At 45.1% G+C, this 14,492-nt stretch overlaps 2 protein-coding genes across 2 annotated transcripts; one reads left to right on the forward strand and one right to left on the reverse strand.

Annotated features, from left to right (window-relative positions):
- Positions 1–576: 576 nt before the first annotated feature.
- BCIN_12g06010 (hypothetical protein) lies at positions 577–2,729 on the reverse strand. Its single transcript, XM_024696551.1, has 3 exons — positions 1,887–2,729; positions 1,704–1,819; positions 577–1,651 (listed from the first exon to the last, which is right to left on the reverse strand). Exons 1-3 carry the CDS (start codon positions 2,667–2,669, stop codon positions 862–864), a joined length of 1,689 nt encoding a protein of 562 aa, XP_024552362.1. The 5' UTR covers positions 2,670–2,729; the 3' UTR covers positions 577–861.
- Positions 2,730–10,548: 7,819 nt separating this feature from the next.
- Positions 10,549–14,233, forward strand: BCIN_12g06020 (hypothetical protein). Its single transcript, XM_024696552.1, has 4 exons — positions 10,549–10,994; positions 11,047–11,187; positions 11,243–11,325; positions 11,390–14,233. Exons 1-4 carry the CDS (start codon positions 10,622–10,624, stop codon positions 13,748–13,750), a joined length of 2,958 nt encoding a protein of 985 aa, XP_024552363.1. The 5' UTR covers positions 10,549–10,621; the 3' UTR covers positions 13,751–14,233.
- The last annotated feature ends 259 nt before the right edge of the window (positions 14,234–14,492 follow it).

The following is a 14,492-nucleotide window of genomic DNA, read 5'->3' on the forward strand; positions in this document are numbered from 1 at the left end:
CGTACGTTCGTACCCACTGAGGTATATTTCCTACTGGTTCTGCCCAAAACCGGGCCTTCTATCAATATGACGGCAAAATAAATCCTTCAATCCTGTCGCGTAACCCAACATGGAAAGCATTCTCTACCGACGCGTCTCACTTCCGTCTCACGAATCACAGCAGGAAATCGGAACAATCGGCTCCAAGCCCACAAATGTAAATCTCGCTCTCCAAAAATTATATCCCAGTAAATCCCTCATTGAAAAAGATGTTCTCCCACGCGGTAAGAACGGCACCTACGATCGGTCAATTCTTTGTGTTTCTCCGATGGAAAATATATGGAGTCTTTGAGGCATCTTCCGATAAATCAATACCGGCAACCCACACTAAACTGCCTGTAACGCTGTAACGCTGTAACGCTACGGTTGATATGACTGGGTAGCTTATAGCGATCCCCGGGTACGTATAAGCTATGTCCCTACATACATACAAAATTCTCCACCACAAACCACAAACCGCGGAATTGAAATTAACTTTGAAGTTTGAGGCGAACGAACGACCCATCGTTCAAGATTCGCCACGTCGACTTGCGTATTTGGTTTCTCTAGACATCTGAATTATATTAATTGACTCGTTTGGGTAATGCTCTAGAAGGATCTTGGAAGGCATGGAATCTTCTTAGTGTGGACAGGGCTGATTCGTGTGGTGTGAATACCTTCCGAACTATCTCCATATTTTCCCTGTCATACGACATCATTTGCGTCGGTTTGATTTGTTCGAAAAGAGACATGAGTAGTGGTGATCTTTGCAGATATGCATGTATCCTGAGGTAACTCGGTAGCGTACCATCCGTCAGTAGCCAGCCCAGCCCCAAGAAATCATCAAGCCCAATTCCCTTCCCCAAAACCGTAAGATTCTCGTCTCCACCGAGCAACATCATCCCAAAGTAGGAAGAGATCTCTCTTTCCAATAACTTGTCTCAACTCCAATAATCTCCACAATTGGAGTTCTCCTCCGTCTTCTAGCTTCTCTGCATGTAGCTCTGCATGTACTTGCCCGTCAACTAGTAAATCTTTCAAGCACTCCGTATGCAAACCCCCCGCCAACTTCTCCACAAACCAAGTTCGTGTGATATGATCCCGCTTTGAATGAACAGCGCCAATAGTAAATAACCAAATCAGCCATTGACATTTTTGTTCTGTGGTTGTCGCGGTATCAATTGTGGACAGAGATTCTTGTAATTGTTGTAAGAGGATAGAACAACCAGTAGCGGAATGCGGGTATTCTTCCAGTATCGACTTCATGAATAGTAGAGCTCCGATACGAGTCGCTTTGCCGATAATAGGCTCTTGGCCCCCTCCTAGGGACCGGGGAAAGGATAACAATTCATACTCAATCCAGTAAATGTCATCAAGAAAATCTCCTGGGTCGAGAAGAGTTTTGGATGATGAGGCGAACTGTATGGACTGGTAGAAGATAGCTAGATATTGCATTATTCCTATGAGATTTGACTGAATACCGCATTTAGCGAGTGAAGTTCCAATGTCAGTATTGATGGTGAGGATCCTGTGTGCAGGTAGAATTTTAGATATTGATATTTCCGAATGATTTCGTGGCTTGTAGTAAAGATATGGTTCAGCAGCGTAATCAATCGCACCAGTGATATCAGACCTTGAAGAAAATTAGGATAAAGTCTTTTCTACGTTATAGTAAAATCACCTACCGACGAAGTTTTGTCTGTATAATCATAGGAAGAGATGACATCGTGCCTCGTGTGTTTATCATTTGTTGTATGCCACGCATATGAATATGCCATAAATCCGAATGGCCTGTATTTGCCTAAGGGGAAGTTTAGTAGACATCAAATGATCACGTAGCAAAACTTGATATCAAAATTTAAACATACTTCTCCCAAAGCTACACACGACAATGCAGCAATAGTGCTATCGTCTGCTGGTTTCCCATTCTGGAGTTTTTCCTTCACCTTTCCTAAGGTCTTGCTGAGGTGATACACTGAATCTTCCGAGTCTTTCCCACCTTGAAGCAAGGAGAGATATATTGCGCCAGCATATAATATCGCATGAAACATCGTTGCATCGTTGATTGTAAACCGAAACCATTCATCTGAACGTAGAGGGTTGTAGGAAAGATATTTGGACAATGGATACATTCTCGAACTAGCATGCGTAAAGTATCTGCCCAGCAAGAGGTGCGTTCTTGTTGTCATCTCAATGGGCCACGGAGACAAGCTGAGTGCAGTCGGAAGCCCGATGAGATTCTCAATAATAAGACCATCGTGTTGGGGATGATCAGTGATGACTGAGTTGGGCTCCACGAAAGATTTTATAGATCTTGAACGGACTTTAGGATCTCCTTTACTTTTCCGAGCCGTTTTGCTTAGGAAATCATTCCTCACATGCTTCCGTACGAACTTTCGTACATTAACATCTGTTTTTGTCCCAGAAGATGATGAATTGATAAACGCGAACTTTTGTTTTGGTCCTCCCTCATTGCAGTTGATATTTGTGGCCGATGAAGGTTGAGATGAGGTTGAAGATTTGCTTTCCACCCGACTCTCTTTGAGAGAAAGTTTGGTGGCTTTCCACTGGATTTTACGTGGGATATCCCAATTCTTATATACATTAACCTTGGAACCATCTGTTCCTACAGTTTGTGTGGTATTCATCATGGTGAGGAATACAAAACTTGAATGGATTTGATGTCTCCGGGGCAAAAATGAGGGATTTTCAAGAGAGGGGTGAAAATCTTGCCCTTTTCTCGTCGCAAGAAAGAATACACGAAATACCACAATCAAGATAAAGACATAGAAGGGATTGATTATTTCACAGGCAAGAAAGACAAATCGAAAGCATTCGATGCTTATCAAATCCTCCACGTCCATATCTGTAAGTTGAAATTTCCTCTTTGGGTAATTGCCATTCACATTTGAAGATGCGGGGCATTTCTGTGCAACAAAAACTCACGTAATCAATAATTTCTTTCAGACTGCGGTTCAACGACGATTCGTAAAGATATAAGGGTATCGACAATTAAGGTCAGAAGTGCACGCTGATAATTAATCTGATGTGCTGATATAGAAATTTCGATTCGTGATATGGTTCAGATATTGGTTATGAAAAGCAGTGGCATAAGTATCTCGAGTCTCTGTGGCAAGTTTTTGATATCAAAGCAAGAAGACAGTCTCAACTCAATGAAAGCAGCAATTGTGATGTATTTTATTGACTCTCTAGATCCAGCACTCTCTTCTAATTACAAACAATCCCTATTCTCAACGACTTTGACATTAAAACGACTGGTTATCTATCACCTACCATCAACCATTCAACTTTAGACCACACCCGTAGACCAAATCCTAATATCACATCCTCAATCTCAATCCTCAACCTCCCCATTGGGGCCTCACCTATCAAACCCCAATAAAGCAACTCCCAAACCAAAGATTCTGGCTTCCAACGCCACCTCCAGCCCTAACACAATCGCCTCTTGCTTCTTCCACCCCAAGAAAACATGAAACACCCAGTCTCAGCCAGTACATTCTACTTTCGTCGATGAAAGAGGGCCGAGCTTGTAGCTCGGTCGCTAAATCCAACTGACTCCTGAGATGATTTGCATACCACATTCAAATCTTCCCGTGCGCACACACAAGCCCACTCCATCTTAACCTCGACTGCGAAGGAAATGCCCTTCCGGATATGAAAATGTTTGGAGAGTATGCTTGGTATGTCTGAGGATCGTTTAGATTTTCAAACCCGTGTAATAATAGGTATATATATTATTATCGTGCCCTACAGATTCCGACTCGAAATGCCAATGAAACGACAAACCTATTCATCCAACACACCATATCCTATTGAATTCCTTATTTCATCAAATTGCCCAGACAATTTTTTTTTCTTTCGTTTCAACATGTACGGGAATAATCAAGCCAAGCATACAGTCCCTTTTCTTGGAAGCTTCACAATGATGGGGTCAAAACTATATGGCGGGGTGAATTTCAGACGAAAGTCAAACCCCGCCCCTTGAGTTTTGTGTGTTTTGTTGAGAGTTTGATATTGATGTTATTTCTGACGATTTGGATATTTCCGAGTATGTCTAAAACAGACATTGAACATTGATACCTTGCTCGATCTTTTTTTGTGAGTTATGAATCTTGCAATTTGGGATGTGATCGAGAGACACTTGTCGCAATGAGAGAGGAGAATTGATCTGCTCTTTAGGACGATATTTGCTCATTCTATGATGCCATTTGGTGTTTCCTTGGTATAAACTCATTCAATACTATCGCCTAGGATTTCCTATGTGAATAGATGAATCCAAGATTTGGTATTGTTTGATCTTCATATTAAAAAATTCTCTTGAAACCAATCCCATAAAAGAAACCTGCGGGCAGAGTGGGAGCAACATGAGCCAAAAGCACCAAGAAAAAATTGACTTTGGTCCGAAGAAGGGACGAAAAGCGTGATGAGACGGCATTTGATTTGAATTGTTTGACTTTTCATTACAGATGTGAATTGAAATGTAAATTAGAAACGATATACCCTTCAATTAGCTCCATCTGCAGCCCATCCCGCTGCCGACCTCGGGAATTTTAGATCAAAGCACGATTCAAAAGTTGTGTAAGGTCTTTCCTGGTAGTTTCGCGCCCTACCTTATTCAATGACTGACTCTGTTAGAGATCTCACACTCCAAAATCTTCACCCGTCAAGACATTTACTGTGCAAACTAGATAATTCGAAAAACCACTATGTATGGACACGAATCATGCTGTTGTCGAAAATCAACCATTCTTTCGTGGGGGGGCTAAACAAGTCCATTGGCCTAATAATTTTCGTACCCTAAGGTCCGTGGAGGTGCAGATTGGCGTCGGAGGAAACTGGAAACATTAACCAACGGCTCCAAGGATTTCCCCTTCATTGTCGCTTAATTTCGCACCTAGTTTTGGTAGTGGTTTGCATGCTCGTGCACCCATCAAATCAATCCTCCAAGTCGCAATAATACTGGGAAGCAGCCGAGAAACTAATCATCCTTTGCTCGATCGTCATTGGAAGAACGCAATGTCTGTAATCTGTCAAGACTTTCTTCCATGCAGTAGTGAGATAAAATTTTGTTCTTCGTTTCCTCGATTGTCCTGTCGGATTGACCGGCGATCGCGTAGGCTACGTATAGCCTAGATAGCACTCGACTTTCTCACTTTTAGGTCATGGCTGCTTGGCCTGATGGGCTTGAACGCCTAGAAGACGCCTAGAATAAGATGTGTCGAGGTCGTACTACACATCTAGACAGTGCTTGCGAAAAATCGAAATGTGGAATGTCGTTGTCAGAATATTGCGTCTTCGTCTCATCTCACCTCATCGGGGAGAGCGATCAAACCAGTATTTGCAGGCAGATCGAGACAGCTGAGCTTGGAAAACGAAAGGTGGCGGCGGCAAACTCGTAAACTTCCAATGGTTCACACTGACTTACATACAGATTCTTACATCGATTGATTGATTAAATCAAGGCAATTTTTTTCTTGCTCGTGTGCCTGTTGCATTCAAACCTCTCGCACCCTTGCGAATGAGGGATATAAAATATTTCCGGTTTACCCCCCCTCCAAGACCAGGGCCCCAGTTCCCGATCAGATTCTGACGTATTTGTCTCTCTCACTGTACCTACCTGCCTTGTGCAATCACCCCAAAAGAAATTATATGCGCTGTTCATAGAATCCGACTTCACGTGATCAAAATAGATTTCCTTTCCCTCCTCCGTAAATTGTCCATGGAGTAAGTAAAGAGTTACATTGCATTTGCAGCATCTAAAATTCTGCAGGGTTCAAATTTGACCGATGGGATGAGGCGAAACCAAATCAAACGGCTGAGAATGAGGATCAAGCTGCAAGAAGAAAACTCTACTGCTTCATGGCAAATACTACTTACTAGGATTTTTACGGTATGCGAGCAGCCTTACTAAGGATGTAGGAAGGAAAGTCTCAGGAAGAGCGCTGTTGGCGAGCAGAATCCAAGACTTGGAGTATCTGCGACCATCCATGGGGTAGTTTGATACCCCAAGGGAAAATACGGAGTACCCCAAAAAATAAGGCCCTTTTTCAGAAACAGAACTGAATCCCTGAATGTCAGTTATTTGTCCGAAGTTTATCAAGGTGGGTGAAGGGCTATTCTGGGCAGATTTGATATGGATGAGAATAGTTGACACAGCATTAATTAGCTACGCCATGCTAACACAGCCTTTGTGACGTTGATAGAGTTTCTTGGTGTGGGATGCGCAAATCTCAACGTAAGGAGAGCGATTCGTTTCGTAATAATATGATATTAGCATTGGGAGACTCCTGGATACTACGACGTCAACAGCATCACTGTTCTCACCGTGTGATATGTCAATCCTCCTAAGATTGCCTATCTAATTCCTAAAGATGCAACAGCTCAGATTGCATGAATAAATTAGGATGAAACTTAAGTTTCCTACCAAGCAAATGCCACGCCAGCGATAAGCATGCCCAGGACTGATTGTATTGCAACCAGCCATTTTGTATTCAGATGCAGATGAAGAATGGATGATGTTATCGCAGGCTTTCGGGGCCAGCGCAACGCAGATAGATAGCCTGAGGTATTTTTAGTTCTACGCGCTCGAAAGGAACTGGCGGTATTAATTCCGAGGCTATTGCGATGGGATGAAAGGGATGTAACGGTATCACTGCATTGGGAGCCTCGGATCGGATATATTGGATAATTGCGTCGTTACCTAGAGCCGACCAAACGACTATTATAATTGCGATGGGGAATTTGAGGGAATTGAACGGTTATTACGGTATCGTTTCGGTATTTCCAATACCAGTATTCCTCACACCGGTCAAAAGTGGAGGTCGATGTGTGAGCGCTTACTGGACATTGGTTAAGCTGACCTAATTTTCAAAGACATTTCGAGCGATTAAAGGTTTGGATAGTGGAAGGATGAATGCTTCCTTCATCCACCTATCGTATTGCCAAAGAGAGATGCATGAGGCTACCGATGTGCAGTTAGTTGTTAGGTTCCGTCGCGTCTTTTCCATATGCGTTCGTACGTATGTTTTGACCGCGTTCTGTGTTCTTATTTTCTCCAGTATTACTTAGGGGAAGAAAGGCCGAGTGCCGGTGAGAGGAGGAAGAAGCTCTTCTACCCTGCCCCGTACTCAGACTCGCTCATCTTGATGATAACTTAATATTACTCAAATCAATTGCAATATCTATGAGTTCATGTCCAGGTTGTTCAGATAACCATCTACAGTGTTGCATTGTAAGTTTAGTCCAAGTAAATAAACCATTTCAATTGCTCCACCTCAAAAATGTCAATTTCGCAATCAAGCTTTCCCTAAACCATTAGTCTCCATCTTCACCCAGGTTCCCCTTGTCATTGACATGAGAATGGATGCAAGATCTGATGATCCTAGTATATACCTCCGTATTGTCTCAATTGCATCCCGCCGAATAACTGCACGGTTCTGGAGAGATAACCAGCGATTGCAAGAGTGACAGTGTAAACAACAAGCCTTGGTAAACGTCATATTTAGCGTATGGTAATCGTGCCGCAATGCCGGGGGAGATGAGAGTGATTGAGTGGAGTGAAGATATTGCAATACGGCGGTACGGTGAGGGGAGAGGGGAGAGGGGGGAGAGGGGGAGAGGGGAGAGGTGAAAGGGGGAAATCTATGTGGGATGGGGATGGAAATATTGCAAGCGAGAAATGAAGGGGAAAAATGAAATTCTAGAAGTGTATCGCTGGCGAAAAGAAACCAGCAGTATAGCGTCGGTTTCGGCGTGGGCGTGTGAGATATAATTTGTGGCGTCCATGGCCCGTATCTGTGTGTGGGATTGGATGTGGCATTGATTGTTTCCAGTTTGTGCTCCCTCTTGAAGAACCTTCCTCGAGCCCAGACAGCGGCGCGGCTCCTCGTACTTGCTGAAGTCAAAGTTTCAAAAAAATCATTTCGATAGTTTTTACGTTTCCGAAAGAATGGCTTGGACGAAGATCTCCGGTGATGTTGGGTGAGGACAAGACGACTTGATGCTTGGCCAATACAATAGGTGCACCGTGGTGCAAAGGAATATCACCTTGGCAGCAGTCAATACCGAGTAATATTCAATGCCGATGAGATGAGAGTAAGAACCTGAGTAGAATTTCAATGTCTTGGGTCATTTAAACGATTCAGATACTTTTGAAATCAATTTCCAATTGAGATATTTTGAAACAAGGTCTCTCCCATATTGATGTTGTGCCGCCCGTCATCAATCCCACGTTGTTTTGTTTACGGTTTGAGTTCATGAAGGAATTGTAGCTTGCAGGGAGCGACTGGGTAAAAACCTCCAAGTCTTCGAATTGTTTGACAGCAATGCGGAAACGGTCAACCCTGGAGAAAACAACAGCAAAGCAGAATGTAATCAAAGCAGGACACTCACCTTGTATGCAGGTATCGTAAACTGTGGTTAATTGCGAGGGCCAAAGAACTTCAAGGCTCAAACTCCCCGTTTCCAATTTTGCACGTTGCCATCCATCTGCTATCGATGGTATCTTCCCCCCGGACCCTGCTGCTGCTGTTGTTCGTCGTGCTTACGGTCACCCCGTCCAGACCCAGGTCCCAGCAGCCATTTTCATCCCGCAACAGCCATTACCTACCGTATTTTGCCCCATACCACTACTGCTCGTAAAATGAAGTAAACAAGCTGACTGATCCGCCCACCAACGGCAAACCACCATTGGAGCGTTTGGGATGGGATAGCGAAGTGTGGGTGAAGATAAGTTGCAAATTACTATTTGCAATATTGGAATCTGGTGGACTCTTGTCCAATGAGATAAGCTCGACGGTATAAAATTATGATCTGGGAAATTATGAAGATCGTGAGATGGAGCTCTCATCTTAATTTTTCTCGTAGGGAGATGTGAGTTGTCAATTGAGAGATGAGATATTGGACAACAACGCGTTGTGGTCAAATCACACCTGGGACGATCGAAGGGCAATGTATGCTCAGCAAAGCACTCTCCGAAGGCATACCGAGATTTCCCAATCTCCCCGATCGTTGAAGAGGAATAAGCAAAAGTGTGAAATCCATTATACGTTTTGCTCCTTGTTAGATTCGAAACGCTGCGTAGACGCGGCAATTGCAGGAGGAGGTTGGGAAAGGAGTGAGTTTCGCAGGCAGGCAGCTTTCAAGCCTGGACATTGCACAGTCAACAACAGTGCGCCATCAGCTCTGGAGGTAGTCATGTTATAGTAGTAGGTCTTTACGATACTCTGATACTCTGATACTCTGATACTCTGATACTCTGATACTCTGATACTTTGATACTTTGATGCATGCAGCGAGTGATTCTCATGGCGCATCTAGCTAGGTCTATCTTGTAGTAGTAATCGGGAGTACATGAACATGAGCCACAAGCCAACGAGTAAGTATCTTTCGCACATCGTACATTGCACATCGTACATCGCACATCTTCACGCACCGAAAATCCTCATAGTATCTGCCGAGCGTTTACCCCTTCATCGCCCTCGCCACGACACTCACACGTACAGAGGACGTCTCAATCGCAGCGCATCTATCTGTACACCACCATGCGATGTGCCATCGTCCAACTGATTCATGATTGCTCCCATTCTCTTGTCATACCTGTCCCGCAGCGGGCGTGCTGATTGGCCAATTGATCCCTTCCTATCTGATAATGGAGAGTCGTCATTCGCTGAGCCGACCAAGCTTCCGACTCACCGATACATTACGCGGGACCTGAACTTGACTTTAGCAGTGACTTTAGCAGCGCCTGGATAGATCTAAACTCAATATAATCCAAGAAACACGGGCAATTACTCCAAGAGGACACATCGGGAGCTGCTGGCTGGAGCAAAGGAGGATATTGCTACCCAGTCAGGACTAGCCGCTCCGTCCTCCAATCGCCCGCGCTGGATAACTCGGCTTTCTGCGCCCAGGGAGACAAGTATCGAGGGCAGCGCAGAAAGTTGATCTGTCAAGGATATTGATCGCATGTTGGAGCACGCCTTGCCTAATCGGGGGCTACCGTCGAGCGCTAGGCCCGGTCGAGCTACGAGGTAAGGTTTTCAATGGGGCATTTAGGAAATCATTGGAAAATCCCTCACCAAAAATCAAAACAATCCGCCAGAAACTACCATGAGCTACCATGCCGCTAAAAGTAATATCATCCACTTTCTCGCCTTTCGCTGCCATTACGGTGACCTTTTTAAACTTCAAGCGAGAGAAAACTTTCCTAAGCTCCATCGCTGCTTTCTGCCCCAGACCCTCGCACGCCTCGCCAGATACACCACACTTTCACTCAAGCTTACCCATGGATCTAGTTCAAGGCCCCCCAGTAGCTTCTCTTCCAATTCACAAGTCATGCCGCCAAAATTGTCTGTGACCACCGTCCGAGGATGACGCCGAAGGGTGAAGAAGAAAAATCAAAATCCGACCTTACCCAATCTTGCTTGGGACTAGGATAGTTGATCACACTTGGTCTCGCAGATATATAATCTGCTTTCGTCCCCCAAATCCAATTCCTCTTTCTTTCCAGTCTACTCAGTTTGCCTTTGTCACGGTGGGAGTTAATAATAATCTTTCCTTCATCCTACCACAGTAAAGCGCAATGGCTCACGGAGACATTGAGAACGGCGCTTCGGCGGCCAGACCAGAGTACGAAGACGAAAAACTCGGAGAATATGGACAACTCGTTCGATATATTTCAAAGTATAAGGGAAGAGAAGAGGGAGAGAAGCTCGCCGCCGAAGAAGAAGAGGCTGCCAACGCTGGCAAGAAGAAGAAGGGCAAGAAGTCCAAGGGCAGCGATGGAGCTGGTTTCGAAACTCCAGACGACTGGCTCAACACCAGCATGCGACAAGGTCTCTCTGCCAGCGAGGTCGAGAACCGCCGCAGAAAGACTGGATGGAACGAATTGACCACCGAGAACGAGAGCTTGTTCTGGAAGTTCATTGGTTTCTTCAAAGGTCCTGTCCTCTATGGTAAGTCAACTTCAATTCGGCTCTACACGAATTCCACTAATCTCGGCAATAGTTATGGAACTCGCTGTCCTCCTCGCCGCTGGTCTGCGTGATTGGATTGATTTCGGTGTCATTATCGGTATCCTCATGCTTAACGCTGTTGTCGGTTGGTATCAAGAAAAACAAGCTGCCGATGTCGTTGCTAGTTTGAAGGGTAAGCCATTGCACCAATTCGCACATTGTTACCTCGTCGCTAACCTCAACCATAGGTGACATTGCTTTGAAGGCTACTGTTGTACGTGATGGTGCTGAAGTTGAAATCTTGGCTCGTGAATTGGTTCCTGGTGACATTGTAAGTTACACCACATTGACATCGCATCAATGCGCGATCACATTACTGACATTTTTGCCAACAGATCATTATCGAAGATGGACATGTCGTTCCCGCCGATGCTAGAATTATTTGCGCTTATGACGACCCTAACGGATACGAAACCTACCAACAAGAACTCATCAACCAACGCAGCCACGAAATGAGCGAAAAGGAGGAAGATGATGATGATGATGCACACGGAGGAAAGCACGGTTCCGGCTATGCTCTTCTTGCTATCGATCAATCTGCCATGACTGGTGAATCCTTGGCTGTCGACAAGTACGTCGCTGATGTTATCTACTACACAACTGGTTGCAAGCGTGGAAAGGCCTATGCCGTTGTCACCCACGGTGCTCGCATGTCTTTCGTCGGTCGTACTGCCTCCCTCGTTACTGGTGCTCAAGATCAAGGTCATTTCAAGGCTATCATGAACTCCATCGGTACGTCTTTGTTGGTTTTGGTCGTCGGCTGGATCTTGATCTCCTGGATCGGTGGTTTTTTCCGTCACTTGAAGCTCGCTACCCCAGAACACTCTTCCGTCAACTTGCTCCATTACGCTCTTATCCTCTTGATTGTCGGTGTTCCCGTTGGTCTTCCAGTCGTTACCACCACCACTCTCGCTGTCGGTGCCGCTTACCTCGCTGAGGAGAAGGCTATTGTTCAAAAGCTTACCGCTATTGAGTCCCTTGCTGGTGTCGATGTTCTCTGCTCTGACAAGACCGGTACTCTCACTGCCAATCAATTGTCCATTCGTGAACCATTCGTCGCTGAGGGTGTCGATGTTAACTGGATGATGGCTGTCGCTGCTCTTGCTTCTTCCCACAACGTCAAGTCTTTGGATCCTATCGATAAAGTTACCATTCTTACCTTGAAGCGTTACCCAGCTGCCCGTAAGATTCTCGAACAAGGATGGAGAACTGAGAACTTCGCTCCTTTCGACCCTGTCTCCAAGCGTATTACTGCTATCGTCGTCAAGGATGGTGTTACCTGGACTTGTGCCAAGGGTGCTCCAAGTGCCATCTTGAGAATGTCTGAATGTTCCGCTGAGGTTGCCGCTATGTACAAGGCCAAGACTTTGGAATTCGCTCGTCGTGGTTTCCGTTCTCTCGGTGTTGCTGTTAAGGAAGGTAACGGACCATGGCAATTACTTGGTATGCTTCCTATGTTCGACCCTCCCCGTGAGGATACTGCTGCCACCATCGCCGAAGCTCAAGTTCTTGGTCTCTCCGTTAAGATGTTGACTGGTGACGCTATCGCTATTGCCAAGGAGACTTGCAAGATGTTGGCTCTCGGTACCAAGGTTTACAACTCTGACAAACTCATCCACGGTGGTCTTACTGGTACTACTCAACACGATTTGGTCGAGCGCGCCGATGGTTTCGCTGAGGTTTTCCCTGAGCACAAGTACCAAGTCGTCGAGATGTTGCAACAACGTGGACATTTGACTGCTATGACTGGTGATGGTGTTAACGACGCTCCTTCCCTCAAGAAATCTGACTGTGGTATTGCTGTCGAGGGTGCTACTGAAGCCGCTCAAGCCGCCGCTGATATCGTTTTCCTCGCCCCTGGTCTTAACACTATCGTCTCTGCCATCAAGATCGCTCGTCAAATTTTCCAACGTATGAAGGCTTATATTCAATACCGTATCGCTCTCTGTCTCCATTTGGAAATCTACTTGGTTACCTCCATGGTTATCATCAACGAGACTATCCGTGTCGAGCTCATTGTTTTCCTTGCTCTCTTCGCTGATTTGGCTACCATCGCTGTCGCTTACGACAATGCTCACTTTGAACAACGTCCTGTCGAATGGCAATTGCCCAAGATCTGGATTATCTCCGTCATCCTCGGTGTTCTCCTTGCTCTCGGTACCTGGATCATGCGTGGTGCTCTCTTCGTACCAAACGGTGGTTTCATTGAGAACTTCGGATCTATCCAAGGTATGCTCTTCTTGGAAGTCTCCCTCACTGAGAACTGGCTCATCTTCGTCACCCGTGGTGGTAACACCTGGCCATCGTGGCAATTGGTTATCGCCATCTTCATTGTCGATGTCATTGCTACTCTCTTCTGTGTCTTCGGTTGGTTGTGTGGCGGAGCTGGTGAGCCATCTGACCCAGTTACCCGCAACGTCCTCCTTTCCGAGAACGGCCACACCTCTATCGTCACTGTTGTCATCGTTTGGGGTTACTCTATTGGTGTCACCATTGTCACTGCCATTGTCTACTTCTTGTTGAACCAATGGTCCTGGTTGGACAACCTCGGACGTGCCAGACGCAGCCACGCCGACACTCAAATGGAGAACATCATTGCCCATCTCTCCAAGGTTGCTCTTGAACACTCCCAAGTTGACGGTGTCCACCGTTACCACATTGTTCAAAAGCAAGCTGAGGTTGAGGATGACGATTAGATTAACGGACTCCTAGTATGACCACTTCTCTCTCGCACAGACGAGACAGTTGAAAAGTAAAAAAAATGTTTAAAAAGTCACAAAAAATCTGGAAATTTCACATGGAGAATATGGAGAAAGACAGGCGTTCCTAATATCCCCTCGTCATCCTTACTTCGACATCGTCATTGTGGTTGCGAAACATCTTGTCAAATTAGTTTGCCAGTACAGAGCTGCAAACGTTTCGACTTCTCAATGACTTGTCGTCATACACCTTTAATTGTCGCCTCACCTTAATCCATACATTTTACACCTTTATAGACCTTTATTACGAGATGCGAGATTTTCACTTATGTTTTATGTTTTATGTTTGAATAGTACCTATAGATGGGTAAATGGGTTGGGATATTCCAGGGATGTGTTTATGTCAGAGGAGCAGAAGAGGATGATTAGATGTATATACTGAGAAATGGAACGACTTCATTACAATATCTTGATTTGTGCCCGTATTGTGCTTAGTCTTTGTGAATTGTGATTTTGAATAAAATTGTGCCGTATATTTCTGTTTCTCGATTGCTTTGACCTTAAACTTGATGCGAAACCTATCTGCCGCTTTCCATTCCCCTTCTTCTCCTTTTACAATTCCGAGGCCCCATCCATTTTCTTCTCTATTACTCTACGTTTCATTTCCGTTCCCTCTAGGCTCTCTCTTTGATACATGATCTTCACTCTTCACTCATATCCTTCCGAGGTATGTCAAAGT

This window comes from Botrytis cinerea, chromosome 12, assembly GCF_000143535.2.
Source record: "Botrytis cinerea B05.10 chromosome 12, complete sequence".
Taxonomy (NCBI): Eukaryota; Fungi; Ascomycota; class Leotiomycetes; order Helotiales; family Sclerotiniaceae; genus Botrytis; species Botrytis cinerea.